The sequence below is a fragment of the Haliaeetus albicilla genome, chromosome 24 (genome assembly GCF_947461875.1).
Source record: "Haliaeetus albicilla chromosome 24, bHalAlb1.1, whole genome shotgun sequence".
In the NCBI taxonomy this organism is placed as follows: domain Eukaryota; kingdom Metazoa; phylum Chordata; class Aves; order Accipitriformes; family Accipitridae; genus Haliaeetus; species Haliaeetus albicilla.
Window position 1 is genome coordinate 1,085,678 of NC_091506.1, and position 21,874 is coordinate 1,107,551.

Below are 21,874 nucleotides of genomic sequence, written 5' to 3' on the forward strand. Positions count from 1 at the left end.
TGCGGGGAGCCCATAGAACATGGCGTTGGGGAGATTAGAATTTTGGAGGGTTTTTTGGGTTCAGGCTGTGAACTACTAGAACAAAAAAGATTAAAGAGAGTATAATCCCAGTATTGTTTTTAATTATTTTTATTCCCACAAAAAGCTTTAAAAAATGCTCATTTAAAAAATGCTCATGAGTTTCTGGAGACTTTTTTTTCCCCTACAAATACCTAAATATCTTTTTTTTTTTTTGTATCGCTCCACCCATCTCGAGGCCGGGAGCTGTCAGAGCATGGGTGCTGTATTGCTATGGAATAATGGAAGTCCACAATCCCAAGCCATTGGAAGAACACCAATAGAAAATCTGGCTCTTTCTTGTCCTTGGCATGGCACTAGGAGAGATTTTGGCTCCAAGTCTTTGTTGGAAGCCGAGGGAAAAAAGCACATGAATACAATTGAGAATAACCTCTGAACAACGAGACCTCCTGGGCCCTGATTCAGCAAAGCACTTAAGGCCAGAGCCAAAAAAGCATTTAAGCGCCTCAAGTTAAAGTACGGCTTCATGGAAGATGGACTAAACAAATCAATTGACAACACAGGGGAGGATATAGCTCCGAATTGGACTTTTTTCCCCCAGCCCCTGCGTTTTCACTGGAGCCGGAGCGGCTGGGAGCGGGCAGTGTCCCGAGGAGGCTCCCTCCTCCGCTCCCCCCCCGCACATCTGGGCGAGCCCCGCGGGATGCTTTGGGGGGGGACCGGCGGGAGGGAAGGGTGCGAGGCAGCACGTCGGATGCAGGTCTCCTCCCGAGGGGTCGGCGTGGTCCTGCCCCCCCGCAGCCTCGGTCGCTCCGTCCCAGCGCCGGGACAGCAGCTAAAGCAGGGCACGGAGCAGAGGGACAGCCCTCGCCGTGTAAGATAAATGCATTGCTGTAGGCTAGAGCTTACTCAGCATCAAAGAAGCAAGCAAGTAGCAAATATTCTCCCTGAGAAACAAGCCAAAGCTTGACTTAAAGCCAAGCTTGTCATTTCTCAAGCGACGTTACCAAAAGCCATTTGTTCTCGTTGCTCCCCATGGTGCTGCCCGGCTGCCCTCTCTGCAGCCCCAGCGTGCTCGCGGGCGATGCGCAGGACAGCCGCCCGCCTATGCCGTACTGCCTGTTGAATCCTGACCACAAGGCATAACGATGCCCCATAATTGAGTAGTGAGTGTCAAACTGCCACAAATGGGTTTGCAGCTGCCCGTGGCCCAGGCTCAGCACATACTCCCAGAAGGCAGGCACAACATTTCATGCACTACTTGATCTGGATTTCAAAGCTTTGCTGAAATGCAAACAGATATGAAAAAAAAGTTTGTTTTCACTAGTCTATCCATAAAACTTTTGTGCAGCGTGATTTAATACAGAAGCTTCCACAACAACAATTATTTGCAGCAAATAATAATTCATATGCGAGTATTTCTCTCAGTGTCATGCTAGACCGAAGGGATGGAGAAGCAGGCAGGGTTTGGTCTGTTGTCCAGCAGCATCTCTGCACCCTCACTTCTCACTCTGCAGCTGCAGGTCATGGCCCAGGGCTGTGGTTCAGGAGATGTTGCAGTCCCTCCCGCAGGAGCAGGGCATGATGCTGGGGGTCCTTGGAGGGCAGAGGGCTCTCTCTGGGCTGCTCGCCGAGCCTCGATGGGCTTCTCTTCTCCTAAAGCTGCTGGCTTTGGGATGGAGGAAGGGGCAGCCTGGCATGCCTCCATCTGCAGGGAGCATCCCCGGCAGCCAGCACTGCTGCAGAGCCCTGCTGCACCACGCAGGTCCCTGGGGCCGGGTGTCCATGTGCCCGAGGGCAGGGCACGCTGCAGGAGCCAGGGAAACCTGTGCAGAGGGGTAGTTGTGCGAGGGCTGGTCGGGGCGGCCATAGGGACCTAGATCTCCTTCCGGAGAGTGACTCTGACGTTGCTGCAGATCTTGGAGAGTGCCTCGAAGAGTGGGTCGCAGAAGGTGTGGATGCAGAGGGAGTAGATTCGGCTGACGCACTGGATCTCTATCAGGTAGCTCTTGATGCAGGGCACCACTGCCCAGATGTGGCAGAACGAGATGAGGGCAAAGAGGAAGCCCCAGATGACTGCCAGTGGGATGCCCAGGATGGCAGAGAGCAGCCGGTAGCACCAGTACTTGCTGACGGTGAAGGTGGTGTAGCTGGTTTTCCAGACACCGTCAAAGCTGTATGTTCCCACAGGCTCAGCTATCACATCCTCAAAGTCCACCTGGGAGGAGAGAAGAGGGAGGTAAGGGGGGCTTGGGGCGGTAACAAGGGCTCCAGGGCAAGGGTGAGGATCTGCTGCAATGTGAGAGGAGAGCCCGAATGGAGGGGGCTGGGGAGAGCAAGGGGCGTGCTGGGGAGGTCAGCTCCCCTGCACCCCCCCGAGCAAGGACAAGCCCCCGTGCAGCAGAAGAGCCCCTGCCCTGGCAGAGGTCGGAGCGGGAGAGGGCACGGGGCTCCCGGCACAGCCTGTTCTCAGCCCATGGGCAGCGCGGTGCACAGGCTTAACCCACGGCACGAGACCCCAGGCTTGGCTGCTCCAGGACACGTTGCCTGGTCCCAAACCCCGAGCTGTGGATGCTTCCAGGTGCTGGGGCCAGGCACGAGCCCTCGGAGCAGGAGCTGTGCATGGGAGTGTTTACTCCGGCGTTGGCCAGAGCCCTTTCCTACACTTTTTTAGCATTCAGGGACACGGGCTGCCTGCTTGGCAAGAAGGTGGTTTGTGCTAATAAAAATCCAACCGCCCTCTTGATTTATGATTTATTTATTTATATATGCAGAGGCGAGGTGCTCAATTCTGGCTGTCTGCGTTCTGTCTGAAGAGGGAGAGAGATCGGCTCAGCCATGCCCTTACAGGGATAGTGCTGTTATGTGCAGGCATTGTGAGTGTCTCTGAATGACAAATACGCTTAAAAGCCTCTGAACTACGCATACAGATCTCATTGAGGTGTAACTCATTTCTAGGGGATACGTGAGCCAAGCTATTTGTCTTGAAAAATAGCATGGCGTTTTCTTGGGAAGCTAATGTGTCTGTTTGTACATTTATGTTAAAATGCAATATCCATTCTGGTTTTGGAAGCACTTTGATCATAAAATCATTCTGCATCATCTTTAGTTTCCTGGAGTGGATAGGAGGTACTGGGAGAAATATTGCCGTGGATTAGGAATCAGCAGCCAGGTTAGCTGGTCCCAGAGCGCCTGTCAGCAGCTCCCAGGAAAGCCCTGCTGCCCAGGTGGGCTGGGGATGGAGCAGCAGCTCACTGTACAGCTGCCTGACTGCCTGATGAGCTCATCAGGGGATCAATTAATGAAGGGAGTGGCAGGCTATAAGAGAAGAGTCTCTGCCTTGCTGCTTCTCTTGCTAACAGTGCACCAGGAGTGGGTCTGGAGGAGGGCTGGAGGCAGAGGCTGAACCCTGAGCTGAGCCTGGGCACTGCCCCAAAGTGTTCAGGGACCAGCAAATGCAGGTATTGCTCTATTGCTTTGCCGGGGAGGAGGCTTTTAAAGCTCTGCAGAGCTTCTGTGGCCAGTGCTACCACTGTAACTGTAATATGGTCTCAAATTCTGGCTGTTGCACCACAACTCTCAGGATAGGTTTATCTATGGCCATGGAAACCCTTCAACCTGCGAAGCACTCTGTTTCCCTGCTTCCCTCTGGTGGATGCCTCTCTCCCTGCTGTGCTTCTAAGAGCATTATGTGCTATAATGCCCAGGGTGGTTTTGAGTGTGTTGCTGCCCACCGGGGAGTGGGGAGGCTTTGGCTTTCCGATTGGGACACTGTCAAGTGGCAATGGGCTGAGTTGTGCTCCCTGTCCTGGGGCTGGCTCTGGCCTCCCTCCCCAGCCTTATCGGCTGTGCTATTTTTAAGGTGGGAGGAATGCTAGGTAGCTAGAGCAAACGCTCTGAGAACTTCCAAAGCTGATGAAGCAGCAGTGTGGCCATCTCAGTGGGTGAGCTTGAAAATCCTCTTATAGACTTTTAGGGATTTCCCAGTGGGAAAAGGAGGGAATGGGGCTGGCATGAGGGGTTAGGGATGGCCTGGAAGGTGCTGGCATTACCCCCCAGTAGTGGCTGGTGACATCTCCAAGCTGGGGAGCACGCAGATGTGCCCCAGAGCACTGCCTGGCTCTGGGGGTGAGCGAGCTGATGGCTGTCCCGGTCCTCGCCGCGCCGGCAGCATGGCTGATGGCAGGATGGTGCTGCCGCAGCCCCGCGCCTTTCGGAGCCCCTGGCCAAGGCTGTTGAGATGCGCTGGCACGGTGCGGCATGGATGTGGGACGTGCTGTTGGAACGCGCTGGAGATACCGAGGTGCCTGGCAGCTGTCACGGGCACGTCTCGCTGTGCCGGAGGGGTGCCCATCTACAGCTGTCACTGTCACAGCTCATCTGGGGGGGTTAATTTGACCATGCCATGATTTTAGCTGTAGTAGTGTTTTAATGCACAAATGCAGGCTTGCATTTCACCAGTGTGATCGAGGTCACGGCCTGTTACAAAGCCTTTGTGAGCAGGCTCAGTGCGTGCTGCCCCTTCTGGCATGTCATCTGCTTTGATCTCCCAAATACAGTTTTAACAAAACCCTTCTATCTCCTCCTGTTCTTCTTTGGGCCAAAATTATCTTTGGCATAATGCTAACAAAGCTTAGAGCAACCACGCTTCAGTGGTCAGCATTGGGGAAAATGTTTCCCTGCTCAGCTAGGCTGAGCACTCCGCTTGATCAAAAATAGACAGAGGTGGCTTGCTGCACCCTCCTGCTGCCATGTGGGAGAAACAATCTTCTTCCAAACGGGACAACGCATATCTAAATGCTCTGGTGCTCCGATTGTCAGGTCTTGAAGACTAGCAGTTGTCTTTTAAGGTTCCTTTTAAATCAGTGGTAAGAGCTGACCCTGTTTTATTTTTGGCTCCCCCACTTACTGGTACAAAGGAGGGCAGCTCCATAAATTTTCAAGGTACAGCCGCGAAGTTGGAGAGCGCGTTCAAGGAATGGGAAATATTGCATGAATTGGAGCCATGCACACCACGCAGCCCCCCAGCCAGCTCCTGGGTGCTCCTGGCCGCTCCTGGCAGCAGGGTCGTGGCTTGTAGCAGGTTACGTCCCTGCAGCCCCAGGTAATGCCACCTCTGGAGGCACGTATCCCAGGGACTTACAGCCCTGGCTGAAGTCAAGCCAAATACAGAATGACAATACCAATATAGTGATTGCCTTAAGGAGGCAGCGATGCTTCTAAAACACAGTGCTGAGCAAGTCCTACCTTTACAACGTCCTCGTTTATTCGCTTTGGGTCTCTGTTCACCAGGTCAATCTCCTTGGTGAGCTGGTCCTTGATGATGATCCTCTCCTCCAGCTCGGTCTGTTCCTCTGCCATGGCTGCTCTGCCGCCGGCTTGGCTCCGGACGGTCGCAGGGCAGGGAATTGGGGCTCTGCTGGAGGAGGACCTGGGGGAGGGCAGGGTGTGGAGGCACTGGCCCCCCCGCTGCCCACTGCAGCTGCCCTGCAGCCCTGCGCCCCTGGCAGTGCTCCAAGCTAAAATTAATGTTGTGCTTCCTGCAGCCGCTCTAAAGTGTCCCTTAAAGGGGCTTTGCTGGGGACAGCCCCCTGTGCTGTCACCTCGGGGGGGGGGGGGACGACGACACGACATGTCTGTGGGTGGCTGGTGGCCCTCGAGCAGGGGCAAGGGTGGCACAGGGGGGTGGGTGTGCAGCCCCCCAGCCCAGCTGTGCAGGTGGGAGTTTCCTCTCACATGGAGAGGCGGCAGCATGGGAGAAATGATGCCCAAACTGGGGCAAAAGTCCTCAAAAGCCTGAGAGAAATAGTTGTTTGAGGCAGACTGCTGTTTGCAAATCTGTAAATGAACTGGCTCAGGGGAGAGAGGAATTGTGTCTATAAATGTCACCCAGAGAAGCCTCATTGTCCTGCGACAGCCAGCAAGCCTTGGGATCCCTCTGGGAGCCTAGAAGGCGGCTCACAGTATCAGCTTGGATTCCTTCAATTCCAGCTTTTTCATACGGAGAAGCTTGAGGAAATCAACAGACCAACCCACAGATCTCTAATGGTCCTGCTATCTCCTCTGTGAACACTGGGCACAGTGACATTTAGCGTATTAATGAAGGTTTATTTAACTTGTGCTGTATTTTGATCCTCATCAATGTCTCCAGTGCTCTCTTGGTTTTTGCAAACTGAAGATCTGTTTAAATCAAGTCTGGTGGTGCTGTGGGTGTGTGCTTTCCCTTTCCTGCATGCAGGCAGCCTGTCTGCACACCTTTTGTGCTGATACGACACAGCAAGAGTGAGAAGGGGCAGAGAGGGAAGGATGTATGGCTGTTAAGGAGAAGGAATCAGTGCCCTGGAGGTGTCTGCACAACTGCTGAGCATGGCAGAGGCTGCCTCAGAGCTACTGTGCTCGGCTGGCACAGCAGAGGGGGAGGTATTTTAACTGCAAAAGGCTGCTGCCTTCCAAAAAATCAGTGCCTGTGCAGTGCTGTCTTTATCAGACCCATGTGGCTTGGTGCCGGGAGCCTTCAGCGCTGCAACGGCTTTGTTCCAGCCCTTTGAGTTGATATAATACAGTGCAAAAATAGGATTGGGTTCTTCCATTTGGCTGAGGTGTTGCAGGTCTCTCAGGCATACTCATTTTTCCCCGAGAACTTGTGAGAGCGAGGGCCTGGCTGAGTGTCACTGCAGGTCGAAGGCTGCCAGACTCCTCTAATTTCTGCTGCTGCCTGTGGTGTTTTTTCAGTACTTTTTCTGGAGTCAGGGTGGTACCTCAGTCTGGAAACTGTTTTTCTTGGGATTTCTGCTCTAGTGAAAGCAGATGTGGTGATGCCCTGGGGTATCAGTGTGGCTAACACTGTGATCACTGCAGCTTGTCAGAGACCTCCCCGACTCCTCCTGTAGGGAGAGAAAGGGCAGGACTGGGAGTGGGAAGGTAACCATGCAAACCCCTGGGGTATTGCAAAAGTAAAGGAGGCACCTCTGGAGAAGGGACAAACTCTGTAAAGGGCTGTGAGCGTGGGGTTGTGGGTTTAAACCTGGGCGGGCTGCTTCTGGAGAGGAGTGCCCATCAGTGACCCTGTCCTGGCTGCGTTCCTCTGGTTGAAAGGATGCTGGAAAAACCCTTCAGCAGCACCAGTTCCACATCCCTGGATCTCTCACCAGCAGGATGGCTCAGTCTGGCCCTATTCCTTTGCCTTCCTGCAGGGTGAGTGCAGCAGCAACCACAGCTGCAGTGTTAAAATGCACCTGGGAGGCAGCGAGCTGCTGCCTGTGGTAAAACATGCCCAGAGCTGGTCAGGTGTGGGAGTACCCAGAGCCCAGCTCGACACAAGCTGTTTGCCGGTCTCTGCCCATTGGCAGGGATTTCGGACCCGCGGTCAGTCGGTGACCTGGCCCTCCATCTGCGGTGCCAGCACCGGCTCCTCCTTGGCAGCAGCAGCTGGAAGACCCCAAACCCAGCACGGGCTGGTGTTGCAAGTAAAAGAATCCTCGATGCTCCAAAGCTTTGGGCATCAGCTTTAAGGCCAGACCTGCTCTGTCACGGCTGAATTCCTCTCTAACGAAGTTTTGTAGCACCACCACTGCGATGGCTAAGCACTTCAAGCTAGATTGTGAAGGGTGTTTTTGCAAAATAAGCTGTTTTTCCCTTCCTCTGAGCTGAGGGAACACATTGCTGGTGTGAGCAGGGCTGTGAGCGGAGGCAGCATGCGTGAGTAACCGCCGTCTGATGGAAGAGCAATGCTTGCTTGGCCGGGAACCAGCGCCGAATTTAGGAGGCACAGCTGCTCCTGGCAGTGTTGTCCCCTCACAGGCGGAGGAGTGCGACACAAGGTATTTGCTCTGCTGCATTTTTCTCGACCCGTCCCATGTGGAAGGCTTTACGCTGGGAAGGGGCGGGGGTTTGGTGACCTGCCTTCCCCATGGTCCGGGGGGGGCTCGGCTGGCTGCCCCGAGACCCAGGGCCGTGCTGGGGGACAAGCAGCACATGCTGAGCCCTGCCCCACCTCTCATATGGGATTTCTAACAGCACGAGTCACTTGCTGTCTTTAGGCTTGGGCTGGGCTGGTCCTTGGTGTCTGCACCCAGGCACGCGGCTTTGCTGTCCCAGGCGTGGGAGTAGGAAAATGTGAACCCATGTAGTGGTTAACGTGCAGTTTGTAAGTGTCTCAAGTAGCAATGAGAGAGGAGGAATATTCTGTTGCACCGTAGATACTATAAATAAATCTATTTCCGAGTACTTTAAGGCTGTGAATGGGACACCATGTAAAAGTTGCTGGTGTGCAGAGGCTGCAGTGGACTACCAGTAATATTAGTTTGTTGGTAACTGGTAACAACCAGAAGTTTAATTGCTAAGTATAGATGATAAAACAATAGCAGTTTTAGCAAATATGAATGCTCCTGTGGGGATGGATATAGATGAGAGATGCATTGAGAGAATTTGCTGGCCATAGCTTGACTTGTAGAGACCCTCTCCCAACCTGGCCGTGCAAGAGACAGCCTTTAATTTCTTGGCAGTGCCTTTCACTAGTACCAGCTCACATGTCAGCTGCACAGCAGTAAAGTCATTGTACCTTTCAGTATAAAGTCCAGCTTTTGTATAGCAAATGCATTCCTCCTTCCAGATCAGGGGCTTCTCCTTGCGGATGTTTTCTTGCACCAGCCTGCCCATGATCCAGGCAAGTCCTAAGCTTCAGCTGGTCCTCTCATCCCTGGAGCGCAGCCACCCTCAGCCAGCCCTTGCTCATACATCTGTCCAGCTCCGAGTGTGGAGGAGGGGGATTCAGGCTCACACAAAAGACTGAGCAGATTGAGTGCTCCTGCACGCGTGGAGCACACTTGGGTGTTTTAAAACCCAGCTCCCCACCCCAGTGCAGGAATCTGGTGTGTGCCCATTACCAGAGGATGGCTCCTACCCTGTAAATATGATATTGCTGGTGGCCACTGCACTGAGAAGCCTCTTTTGTTCAGCTCTTTGCTGCTGTCATGCTTTCTTTCCCCTTCTATGAGCAGCTCCTCTTGAAGCTTTGTGCTGCAGCACTGGCAGAGAAGGAGGTGCAACTCAGCTGCTGCTGGGGTCACCATTTTGGTCTGGAGCTCACTGGAGAAGCAGGGCTCGGGCATGCAGCTTGGTCCTCCTCACCCTGAAACCTTCCCAAACCGTCAGGCATCGCTTAGGACATGAAGGACACTCCACTTCTTCTATTTACCTTGGAGTGTTTTTCCTATGCTCCCTGTATGTCAAGTCTTTTGAAGGCTTTTTTTCTCCCAGGAAAATGGAAAGAGCTACACATGCAGCAGAGGCAGGAGAGGCGATCCGGCAGGAGCAGGGCAGGGCTTGACAGTGGAAGCGCAGGACATGCCTGCTCAGTGCTGCTCGGGTCACTTGTTCTTTGCTGAACAGACCTTCTCCAAAACAGATGCCATGAAATGCTTGCTTTGCCTCTGATGTGTGGAGTGGGTGCTGCTCCCTCCACTGCTCCTCTGTGTGTGTTGGAGCTGGGTGCCTGTGGGAGTTGAAGCCCACTGAAATTCCCATCTTTCATTTTGAGAACATCTGTTAGGAAACCTTGTGAGAAGTTTCCCTCTGCAGAAACAAATAGTTACCATTGCCCCCCCTGACCAGCCTTATATGTGATTGCAAGGGGAGTATTGCTTTTGGAAAATAGATTACCAAAACCTGGGCTGCCTGTGGGCTAGAAGGACTGGTGCTATGAACTTAGAAACCTTCCCCAGATAAATAACCTGCTGCTTGGTCCCAGCAAGTAAAATACATTTCTTTCAAGCAGAGAAGAATAAAACAGCAATAAAGCTTGCAGAAATCAAAGCTCCTATGAAAATAAATTGACCAGAATTGCAGTGAAGGAATAGTAAAGGAGAAGAAATTGGGAGCTTTTGCTATCAAGTCCTCTGAGAGCGTGCGGTATGCTGTGGGAGAGAGGAGAGTCAGGTACAAAGTGATGCTGGTAAATTAAGTCATAGGTTAAAGCAGGAGGAATGGCTCGGTGTGTAAGTTCTGACCTCAGGGGCTTTTAATCCTTCAGCTCAGTTTAGCGTGTGTAACAAGGAAAGTAAATGAATGAGTATTTCAAGCGAGTGGAAAGTGCTGCCAGATGGGAGTGAGGGTAAGGGATCAGCTCTGCCTTCAGTGCTTGGAGCAGAGCTCTCCTTTCATCTTTTTTTAAAAAGCAAAACAAAACTACCTTTCATGTCTCCATCCCACGAGCATCTTTTAGTTCTTCTGACTATCTGTTGCAAGTTAAAGCTCAGTTTTAATGATCTATTCCCTAGTGTTACTTCTCCCTGAAAATGGGAGCCTGCCAGTGGTGGTAGTGTGATCCTGTCATTCATTTCTCTTGCATAGTACCACCGTGATGCTCTAAGTCAGAAGCTAGAGGCTGGGTCTCCTCTGGTGGCAGGAGAACGTGTGTGCAGGCTTGGGAGTGCTGGTGATGAGGTTCTCTTGTTTTGGGTAGAAATCTGCAAGCCTGGCCAGTGAGTCTGCAAACACCTGATTCTCTCCTTGTCTGTCTTTGCTGGCTTGAAAGAGCACCAGGATGAACTGTGGGCAATGACTTTGTGCCATGTGAGGTTTGCACTATGCAGCACCTTGAGTTTCATGTACAGAAATCATTTATTATTAAACAAGTTGAACTGAAATACACAGGAGAAGCAAAAGCCCCAGGTAAGAAAACTGTTTAATGCACACTTTTGTTGGTCAACTTGAGAACACTTGAGGGGATTATGTGTGCATCCAGGTGAATGGGATGTGTCTTCTCTATCTGCCTCAAATTCCCTCTCTCTGTTCCTGGTGTCTCCTCTCTCTCACAGGGACTGCAAGCCAGAACTTTCCTTGATCACAAATGGCACGTTGCCCTTTTCCTGCCTGGATCTCCTCTCTCTCAGTGTGAAAGAGGAATCCGGTCCCACTGGAGCTATTTGTGTCAGAGCCCTTGGATGAAAAGCCTGGCCCCTGTAGGACTGGTCCGGAGACCAGTGCTCTGCCTCCCTGCAAGTGGCACAGGGTCTCTTGTGTTTAGGATAGTCCTTGCTCTTCAGTCCTCAAGTGCTAACGAGTACTGAAGATACAGAGGGTAGGAGTTTAATGGCATTACCATTTCAGAGGCAGCTGAAATAGGTAGCAGGCAAATAAAAGTTTGACTAGAAGCTCTGTCATGTCTAATATCAATTAAAATTAAATTTCACTGGGGAAGTACAGAAAAACATTCATTTATCATTCAAGTCGTTGCCTTAGTTTGTTTCAATTCAAACTGTTTTGCCCTTTAAAGAGAGAGAAAGTCTATGAATATCAAATTCATGCCCCTGTGGATATACGACCACCTAATCTTTTTGCATTCTTGTCTCTTGTAAATGCTGGAATAGGAGCTCGAGACCCTCTTCCCAGTAGGATGCAGTGGGCTGTGGGTGCACTGCTGGGCTGGGGAGCGAGTGCTTAGGGCAGGCAGGTGCTCTGCCACTTGTGCAGATGGGAGCGGGGCTGGGGGCAAGTTTAGGGTCACAGAGCAGAAGCTGGACTGTCCTGGTGGAAATCCTTTTCTTTATTTGTAGTGGAGCCCCTCAACGTAGAATAGGGATGGAGAGCTCAGCTGTGACGCAAAACATGTAAAGCTGCATTTCATCCTATGGTCTACAATCAACAATTCTTCCTTTTGTCTTAGTTATGAGCTTCTTTTTGCTTTGGACATACTTGCCCTGAATCTCTGGGATGCCCAGATGCTGAGGGTGAGCCACTGGGTCTGGGCAGTTGGCAATGTGATGCAGCAGTGCCCGATGGCTGAGGGAGAGGGGGCTGCCCTTCAGCAGGGACGTGGGAGACCTGAGGAGAGGATATCACATGAAGACACCCCAGGTACTGAAGAGTTTCTGCTTTTAATGCTGTGTCTAACCATACCAGTGCACTGGGTATCACACAAAACATCTACAACTGTGTTTCTTGTTATGCAGCATGTCAGGCACTAATTGAGCCTCTAAGTAACTGCTAGCTATTTCCTAATTCCCTCTTAATCACATTCTTATGGCTGTGGGCAAAGCTACATTTAAAATGTTGAACAAATGACTGTGTCCTGTATCAGATTAGAGGAAAAAAAGTGCCCGAGGTGCTGGAGTAGCCGGGAGGTTTCAGCAGAGCAGTCACCCTTCTGCAATGACTTTGCCCGCTGTCGCCGGCCGCCTGCAGCCCCGGGCCAAGGACCGTCCATGCTGCTGGGGGGGATGCCCAAAGCCCGAGCGCTGCCCGGCTGCATCCTGTCCGTCTCGGGGACGCGGTGCTGCGAGCCCCGGCTGATGGATTGGTGATGTCGCCGAGGCCGAGCAGGGCTGAGGGTGTCTCGCCAGCCCCCGCCAAGCCAGGCTCTTTGCAGTGCTGCTGCTGGACGGTGCCAAGCCTGCTCTGAGAAAAAACAGCGTCGAGTAACTCATGGGATGTTGTTCCTCCTCTGCTGAAGGCACAGGAGGACAGTTTTGGAGCGGCCCCCTTTCAGCTGGTGTTTTTATCTCCTCTTAATCTCAGCTCTCTTCTCTCACACCAGCACTCTAAATTCCTTTGGATTTTAATTTTAAAATAGCCTTGCTTGGCTTTTCCTTATCAAGAGAGAGTCTTTTCTTGATTTATTGCTTGTGACACAACAAATTGGGTAGTCTGATAATCAGATTTAACTAGTTGGTGTGCTGCTGATTAGAAGTAGGGTCCAAACTTGCCTTTGGCTATTATTTATCCTGGTGTCATTAGTTTTTTCTTTAATCAAAAAACATGCAGCAGTAGAATAATGTTTTCCCTTTCAGCAAAGAGAAACAGGCTGCAAGATCAGGAGCCAGGTAACAAGGGGAGGCACTGCCAGCGTACAGAAGATTGCAGTTATGGCATGTTTTGCATCAAGCTACAGAGAATTCAATGGGAAACCAGACGGTTAAAACTGTCTTGCTGGCAAGAAAACGACCCCATATAGGGACTTTGCAACTCAAGTTTAAGGTAAGAAGAAAGTGACTGTGTTTGTGTGTGCGCTGAGCAGCGTGAAGCATGCCTGGGGGTGGTGGGGGGGTGCAGACCCCCAGGCACTGCCCCTCGGGCCCCCACTCGTGTTGACTGGTTGAACAATGCTGCAGCTGCATCCTGCAGCGCCTGGTCCTGGGCTTGGGCTCCAGGGAGGGCGCCTTGGCCAGCACATCAGGAGTGGGGCTAGCTGCTACCCTGGCCTGGGCTCAGCGCTCAGATGGGCTCAGCCCGAGCTCCAAAGACCCCTTCTCGGGAACAAATATCCCTGCGGCAATGCTAAGGAGAGGGATTTGCAGTTTGCCAATCCACTGGGATGCGGGTGGGTTTGGGAGCCAGCGGGCAAGCTGGACGCGGCTCTCCCGCAGGAGCTGCTCTCCCTGGGCAGAGAGGAGCACAGCGAGCCCCGGGAGGCACAAGGGTGGCAGGGTGGGTTTCACCCCGGTTGCGTTGTTCTGCTCTCCTGACCCCAGCCTGTCCTGGGGGGCAGGGACCAGCACCCCTCCCCACCAGCACCTCTCTCTCTGCTGTCCAGCAATCCCACGGGAAGCCAGGTCGGTGGGATGCGACTGCTGCTGCTCCCAGGTGGCTGCGGTAGCAGAGGTGAGGCTAGGAGCAGATGACAGTGTGTGATACCCTACTACTTTATGGCTATATTTTTAGAAATGGCTGACTTTGCTGTCTGGATTCCCTGTATTGTTTAGCTTTGCTGCACAGCACCTATTGCCAAAATTATGCAGACGTCAACCAGAGCTGCAGTTGTAAAAATGAACAAATCCTCCCGTGACAGCCCAGGGCAGCTGTTTTGGCAGGAGCTGGCTGACTGTTGGTGTAAAGTTGCACTTGGGACAGCAAGGCCAAGTCAAATTCAGGTTTCTAGCTCCATCAGTTGAAGTGGGAAGAGTGTTTGGCTGGTGTGTATGTAGGGGAGTTGGGGTTGATACCGCTCAGCTTGCCAACCTTGATGTGACAGTGTAGGCTGGCTGTGGTGGCTGGCTCCTGTCCTGGGTGGCCACGGGGTCCCTGAGCTGCTGCAGTACAGAGGAGCCCCTGTTGTGCTGCAAGGACAGTCCGTAAATACACTTTTGGTTCTGCTCCTTCATGAGCACATGCCATGCTGCAGCAGAAGGACCACACCGACTGTCCTGGGCTTGGTGGAGGAGGCTGGGAGAACAGAACTGGAGCACGTCTCCTCGTAGCCTGCCCCTGGGTGCAGCAAACCTGTTGCTGTTAAAAGGAAAGTCTTACCAATGGTTTCAGGACTCCACTTTCATCCTCCAGACTGACATTTTTTGACAACATAGAACAGGTTTGAGAGGGAGAGCAAGTGTTCTACCCTCTTTGAGGTCCAAGGGAGAGCAGGGGGAAATTCACCCTGGTGCAATGACACGAGCAGGGTGTGTGAGATGGGATTGCTAGATGTCTGACCTGGTTGTGTAGGGGGGGTTGCTCTAGCATCTGGAAAGCCCTTTGCTTCCCCACAAGGAATGGCTGATGGTTTTTCCCCTTTCCTGCCTGGAGGTTTTACAGTGCTCTCTTGTTGCACACACAGTGCAGCAGAGAGGTAACACAGTTTAAAGACCAGGGCTCAGAAGCCCAGTCCTTCTTTGAAAGGAGCTAGGCTAAGTTGGGCTTTGTCTGAATAAAGCACTGCATGAAGTGTTTGTGCGAGGCAGACAAAGGTGAAGTGCAGAAAGCAATGCCTGTTACCACTTATAAATAAGAAAAGATGCTGCTCTTTGGATGATGTCATGGCAAAGATGTGCAGAGGGATTTTTGCAGTGTTGATCGATATTGCTTGGCTGTGGCATGTGCAGGAGGCTCATAATGCCTGCAAATAAAATCCTTTCAGGCCCTGGAAGGGGGGTTAGTCTCTTAATAACACAGTGCAGAATATAGATGTCTATTTCTAGCACTGGGAGCTTTGCATGTGAAAGGTTTCAGCTGCTCTTCCCTGTCCTGTTCTTGTTCTGATCTGTTGTGGTACTCCTCTGTCTGGCAGTGGCTGCCTAAAAGCTAAATACTGGGGTGGACTCAGGCTCCAGTGTAACTGCTGACCATTTCCACCCCACCCCAAAATAGCAATTTTAGAACCAAGGTCGACAGCCAAGTGGTGTTCCTGTGGCACTGGCAGGGCTGGGGGGGGGGGCTGGGGGGGTGGTCCCTGTAGGTAGCATAAGCCCTAAAGTGGCAGTGGGGTTACTTTAATCCAGGAGAAAAGATGACAAGCCTGTGAGCACCTAATATCCCAGCTTAGTATGCTGACAGCTGCTAAAAACCAGTGCTAAAGAGACTGGCAAATATAGTAACATGAAAAGATAGTTTCCCATCTCCCTCTCCTCTGGGTGAATGTTTCATCTATAGCATTGCACGTCGCAACGTGCAACTGGAAAAATACTGTCTGCTCAGATAAAGTACATATAAAACCTGTGGCCCAGTTCTGTAAAGCCAGAGTGATCTCAACCCTTAAAGTCTTTGTTAAACATGAAAAAGACTTTATATTCCATGAAAGATTAGACTGTCAGGAATGGATTGCTGTTTGATTGTGCTCTGGTCCAAGTTACTTTGCTCTTTCCTCCCAGGTTTTAGCAGGGTAATACTTATGTCAGGTTTTCTTCAGTATAGATGCCTCATGTGGAGGTCTTGAGCCAGTGTGCTGCTTTCCAAGGGCCCTGACCACCGGCTGCAGCCCCCGGGACAAGTATTACTACGAAAAGCAGTGGGTGGCTTGACTGGTGCTGAGCCTGTCCGGCTCCTTGCCCCTTATCAACTGCTGCAGGCTCTGAGTCTGGATCTAGTGGAGTCGTTCCTATGTGGGTTAAGTTGCTGTTGCCACTCGCATTTTAAACCTGAGCATCTCCTGCTGCTCTGCGAAGGTGAGGTCTCTGTGGCAAGAGACCCAGGTGTAGACCTTACCCTGCCAAGAGACAAGAGTTTTCAGAGCTTCAATATAGTTCATGATTTTCAGTCTGATTTACAGCTTGGGAAGATGGGTTTCAGAGCAGAAATGAAAACTTGGTGGTTATTGCTAGAACTTGATGTCAGTTTTGTTCTAATTTTTTGCCCTTGATAAATGACAGCATTACAGGTATTTTCTCCTGCATCTGCCATTTCATCCATCAGTCTAAATGTGTATGTCCTTGCAGCCTGCCCACGGTCTTGCAACTGAAACAATAACGGCTGATTTGCCCTGAAACCCCCTACACTGAGGACGGTCAGCGCAGCTGAGCAGTGCAGAGGCAGGTACGTGGGGGGAGCAGGCGGGGAGCTCCGTGCGCAGCAGGAGGGCACGGGTGGTTTTGGCAGAGGGGGTTACTGCTCTGGGTGTGTTGGGGTCTCTGGCTCCTGCCGTGGGAGCAGCAGGTCCGTGTTTGCAGCTGCCCTTGGCCGTGCCGATGGCTATTCCCTGTGCCTTGGCAATGGGCTAGCATGGGAGCTGTGCAGGGCAGGTGCTCTGAGATGCTTTTGTGCCAAAATTAATGATAATGGGAGAATTAACTTTTGCCAGTATTCCTGTGGCAGTGGATCTGGAGGCTGAGAAGATTGCTGTGTGGGTGCAGGTGGAGCAGGGGACAGGTCAGGATCCGGCTGGACTGGGCAGGGATCTCACTGTGGCCCCAGGGCTGGAGATGCACCACGGCTCTGCGGGAGCTGGGCTTTGTGGGGTGTTGCGGGGGTTGTAAGGCAAGTGGGCAAAGTCTCTGTGGGCAAACACCTCATGGTGGGTTGTTTTCTGGTGGGGAAAACATGGATATTTCTGGTGCTACCCCCCTCCAGCTTTGAAGACTGTCTAAAACCCGCTGGCGCTGTTATCTTTCCCCTTGGCTGTTGCTGACAGTGGGACGCTGCTTCAGAAGATGCAGCCAGAGATGTGTCTGCACAGCATGGAAAGTGGGACTTGGGCTCCAGAGCGTGTCCCTGCAGGTAATTCTTGGGGCTGCCACCCCGGTGTGACCACCGGTTCTGGCTGATGTGAGTCATGGACTCCTCAGCTTCTCTGAGCACAGGGTGCTGCTCCTTGGCTGCCTGTTCTGGGGCTTTGCTTGGCTTTAATTTTGCAGCATTGCCTGGAGAGCTGAACTGAGCCCAGGCTGCTGAGCAGAATATGGTGCCTTACAGGGCCAAGCTGGATTCTGACCCAGGGAAGTCCCAGGTACCTTCCTCCCCTCCATACAACGTCCATTTCCACTAGTGGATATCGAATAACACAGAGGAAGCATTACCTCTTTGGTTTTTTTTTTTCCCTGCAAGACCTTGGTTATTGAAAGCAAAATAAACCATGTGTCTTAGACAAATATTATGATATTTCATTATTCACACTAAGCATGGTAAGTGAGCTGTTTTAGGGACTGTGGTACATGATTTATTTAGCTTGGATGTGGATATAAATCCAATCTTTGGAGGAAGCATTATAACTGTGTAGGAATGCGGATGCTCTCATGTCCACTGGAGCATAGCCAGTACCTAGTACCTAATTTGTAATGTTTTAATGTAAACAGGGCACCCAAGACCACTTGTAACATGTTATAGGAACCAGGTGATTTCACCAGTGTCTAAGGAGAGCTGAAAAGTGAAAGGCATGTACCAGATCTTCAAATGGAGAAGGGAAGTTCCATTTAAGATAAACATTTCTTCAGTGCATGAAATTATTGATTACTATGCTCAGGATAAAAGGGAGCAATAGAAGAATCACTCTTTGTTCCACTGCCTTTATCTTACAGACAGCATTTTGGGATTTCAGCTTGGATTGTCAACATCCCTAGAACAAAACCAGCAGTGATGCGTGTGTTGCACATATGGAGGGGAGGCTCCAGCTGGAGCCTCATCCCTCCTGGTGTGTTGACAGTGCAGATCAGGGCACTTTCCCCTTGTCCCACTGATTTTACATAAGATGCTCGGCCAGGCACAGCTTTCCAGGGAGCCCTCTCCTGCTCAGCCGCCTGCCTTGGTGGGATGGGGCACAGAGTGTTTGGTGTACCCAGGCCTGATACAGTTGCTGCTTCTATGAGGTATTTTTTTGTCTAGGTTTTAATTTTGCTTCAGAGCCTGGGATGCTTTGCTAGGTCTCCAAGATGGATAGCTGCTCTATCCAGCAAGCTGTGCTCTATTAAAAGAAATGTTTCAGCTGCAAAACATAGACATTGTGGGGCCGGTTAGCTCAGTTGGTTAGAGCGTGGTGCTAATAACGCCAAGGTCGCGGGTTCGATCCCCGTACGGGCCACTGCTTTTACCTGGAGTACTGTGTTCAGCTGTGGGACCCCAACATAAGAAGGACATGGACCTGTTGGAGCGAGTCCAGAGGAGGGCCATGAAGATGATCAGAGGGCTGGAGCACCTCGTCTATGAAGACAGGCTGAGAGAGTTGGGTTGTTGAGCCCGGAGAAGAGAAGGCTCTGGGGAGACCTTAGAGCAGCCTGCCAGTACCTAAAGGGGACCTACAGGAAAGGTGGGGAGGGACTTTGTACAAGAGCATGTACTGATAGCACAAGGGGCAACGGATAGATTTTGATCAGACGTGAGGAAGAAGTTCTTCCCTGTGAGGGTGGTGAGGCACTGGGACAGGTTGCCCGGAGAGGTTGTGGATGCCCCATCCCTGGAAGTGTTCAAGGCCAGGTTGGATGGGGCTTTGAGCAACCTGGTCTAGTGGAAAGTGTCCCTGCCCATGGCAGGAGGGTTGGAACTAGATGATCTGGGTTGAAAGCTTGAAAAGCTAATAGGTTTTTCTTTGCCTTTAAGTATGCAAGAGCCACATCCTGTGAGGTGCTGGTGTATCTTCCACGGTTAAAGCTGCTTGCAGTCAGTAATCCCAGCTGGGGTTTGGCCCATGCTGGTGATCTGTGAGCCTGTTCCAGTTTTATGCTGGAGTTTTCCAAGAGTTAACACTGGACTATTTGTATTTTTATGGGTGTTGGCTGACAGGCTATTTATGACAGCAGAACTACATGAATTAATATTCACAGACTTCCCCTGACTATACAATACAAATCATGAACGGTTGTGACAGTGTGCCCTTGTTCAAACCACAGCATGGCAGTTCCTTAGATGTAGCTGGAGCACCTTTGTGCACAAATTTAGGCTTTCCTGAAAGAGCTCTGCCATTGCCTTCAGCAGTGCAAGAACAAGTCTGTGCTGGTTGCAGGGCGATGTAGCCCTCAGTGCACACCTTGGTAATTAAGGTGACCCTTCATCCCTTGAGCTGTGGTGGCAGCTGGGCTATGGGGATGTATTGATGGGCAGGAGACTTCTGGGCTATCAAATCCAGACCTGGACCTGAGCGGCTTTCCAGGCATCATAAAGTGGCTTTGCAGTTTGATTTCAAATCTGAAGGACATTATGGGAAGTGGCATGAACATACATAGTAGAAAACTGTATGAGTGTGTGCTGGCACTGCAGCCAGCCCAGCACAGTGGCATGGCCCTGCTGAGCACAGTGGGGCAGGTAGTTATTGCCAGCAAGACCCTGCCTGAGCTATGACAGGACTGACCACCTTTGAGGTGACAAAGGATTCGAGGAGAAGGCTGGCAGCAGTGAAAGCAAAGGATGGTATAATTGCTTTTGTAGTGCTCAGGGCGGGTGTAAGCAGGACAGGAGTGCACATTCGGTGGGTCCAAGCCCAAGGCAGAAGAGCCATTGCTTTGTGGGGATGCGCAACAGGACCTGTGACACCTGCATGTGGCCAGGTTGCAGGGATGTGGAGACGTGTCCACCTTGTTCTCAAGCTGCAGATCTGGGGTGGAGGCAGAGCCTGACGGCCCTGTCTGCACCGGCAGAGGAAGGAGTGACTGGGGTGCTTGTAGGGGCTGGAGGAGAAGCTGTGACTGAGCCACACTGAAGTTGAAGCAAAAGGTGGCCAAAAATAGAGAGTACAAGAAAATGAATTGACAATGATATAATGGAAGGAAAAAGTAGAAGAGGGTCTAACAAGATCCTGGCTATGTCAGCATCAAAAGGGATTATATATATGTGTGTGTAAATCCCTCATTGGAACTGGTATCCTTATGTGGAAGAAAGCAATACTGCTTTTCTCCTTCCACACACTATTTCTGGTGCTCTGTAAAGTCATGCCCAAGACTCACTGGTATTTAATGAAGAAAATGCTCAGTCTTTACGGAAAGCAGTGCCAGAGTCTAGAAAAATAGATACTTTAATAGCCATGTGATTGAATAAATGTTATTCTTTCCCTTGTTTTTATAATAAGAAAAAGCATTTGGTGAGAAAGCTTTATCACTTTGAAGACTGACATCTTCCATCATTTAAGCCCTACTACTCAGATATGGAGAGGGGAAAGGGGAAAGTTGCATGTCCCTGAAGAAAACAAGCAAAACATGCTGGAGCCTCCAAAGTGCTGTGATGCAGCTGGTGGAGAGCCTGCAAAGGGGGCTCGAACTTCTGAGCCAGGGCTCCTGTGCCTCAGTTCATCTGTACCGTGGGGAGAAGGTGCTACGTGTCCTTGTGGAGAGGAGCAGGTGGGTCCCTGTTCTGGCAAAGGCCAACTTGCTGAGTTGGGATTCAACAATTCATCTCGGCAGTGGAGGTGGAGAGCCGAGAAGTCCAGGGGTGAGCACGGTCACATCCACGGCTGCCCTGCTCTTCCTGAAGAGGTGTCAGCAGGAGCAAACGGCAAGATCAACCAACTCTGTCCCTTGGTGACAAGAAGTAGCCTGAAGCCCTGCTGTTATTGTTGATTTGGAGCCCTTTCTTGGAAAAAGCCAAAATTATTCATCCTCAGTACACAGTGGTTATAAGCAGAAGGGCAACATTTTCCAACAGTTTTTTCCCAGACAAATATAAATACACATGTGAATATTTTGTGTGCTCATGTCTGTTTTGCCATGTTCTTTGTTGCAAATGCCCTTCCCCCACCTAAGCAGAGCAATCAAAAATCCCATTTTGACATTTTCAGCTCAATTTTTTCCAATGATATTGTGTGAATGCTTTGAGGACTGATGCATGGAGAAAAAAGGGATCACTTTGCGTGTCTGTTGTGAGCAGGGCAGGACATAATGGGCTTAAACGCGCTAGGGAAGAGTTAGGAGGAATGTGTCCAGTGGTGAGGATGGAGGGTGGTGACAGTCCTCCCCGTTATGGGTTTAGCTTGTGCGGCTGAATGGCAGTGGAGGGGTATGGCACTCTTGTACAGCTGCATTGGAGCCTTCTCGCAATGCTAAGTGAGGTGAAATGTGCATGTGAAATTGCGGTTCTGAGGCTTTCTCATTGTACACTGTTATTTTTCTTTAACAACAGACACAGCTCCTGTTTTGGACAAGGGAGCAGCAATGTCTGCTCCACCTGTGAAGGATGACGGTGGCTGCTGAGCTGCATTGATCTGCAAGTACAAAGGCAAGGCTAACACCACATGTCAAATCTCATCTGGGTCTTACATGGGCAGAAAAACCTTCTTTTTTTGTAGTAAATAAGCTGTCAAATACACTGGCAAGCAGAGGAGGAGCAGGAGATGTTGGTGTCCCTTAAGGGACTGGGTGAGGTTTTTAAAAGGGCAGTCATAGCACAGCTGGGCTGCTCAGATGTGCGACGGTGAGTTCATATTTCCAAGGTTTGCTGCAGCTGGTGGACAGCTGAGGAGAGCTCTCTGCTGGGGCCAGGGCTGCATGGCTGCTGAAGGAGAATCTCCTTCGCTCCCTGAGTTTTCATTCCACGTGCTTTCACCCCACCCTCATTTCTTTTATTATGACAAGGGTATTTGTTACTCACCCTGCCATTAGCGATGGTCTCAAACATCGCCTGCAGCTCTGGGCAGCTTCAGGTTTCTGGTTTGATAATCCACATTACACATTTTGCAGTTTGGCTCCAATCTCCAGTTCATAAAGTAGCTGGAGCTGAGGCAAAGCTCCCAGATTGC

At 51.2% G+C, this 21,874-nt stretch overlaps 1 protein-coding gene and 1 non-coding gene across 2 annotated transcripts; one reads left to right on the top strand and one right to left on the bottom strand.

Annotated features, from left to right (window-relative positions):
* Window positions 1-185: 185 nt before the first annotated feature.
* Window positions 186-5,541, bottom strand: CAV3 (caveolin 3). The gene is made up of 2 exons (XM_009924515.2): window positions 5,266-5,541; window positions 186-2,236 (listed from the first exon to the last, which is right to left on the bottom strand). Exons 1-2 carry the CDS (start codon window positions 5,377-5,379, stop codon window positions 1,895-1,897), a joined length of 456 nt encoding a protein of 151 aa, XP_009922817.2. The 5' UTR covers window positions 5,380-5,541; the 3' UTR covers window positions 186-1,894.
* Window positions 5,542-18,161: 12,620 nt separating this feature from the next.
* On the top strand, window positions 18,162-18,235 carry TRNAI-AAU (transfer RNA isoleucine (anticodon AAU)). The gene has a single exon. It is a non-coding gene; the product is annotated as a tRNA-Ile (tRNA).
* Window positions 18,236-21,874: the final 3,639 nt, after the last annotated feature.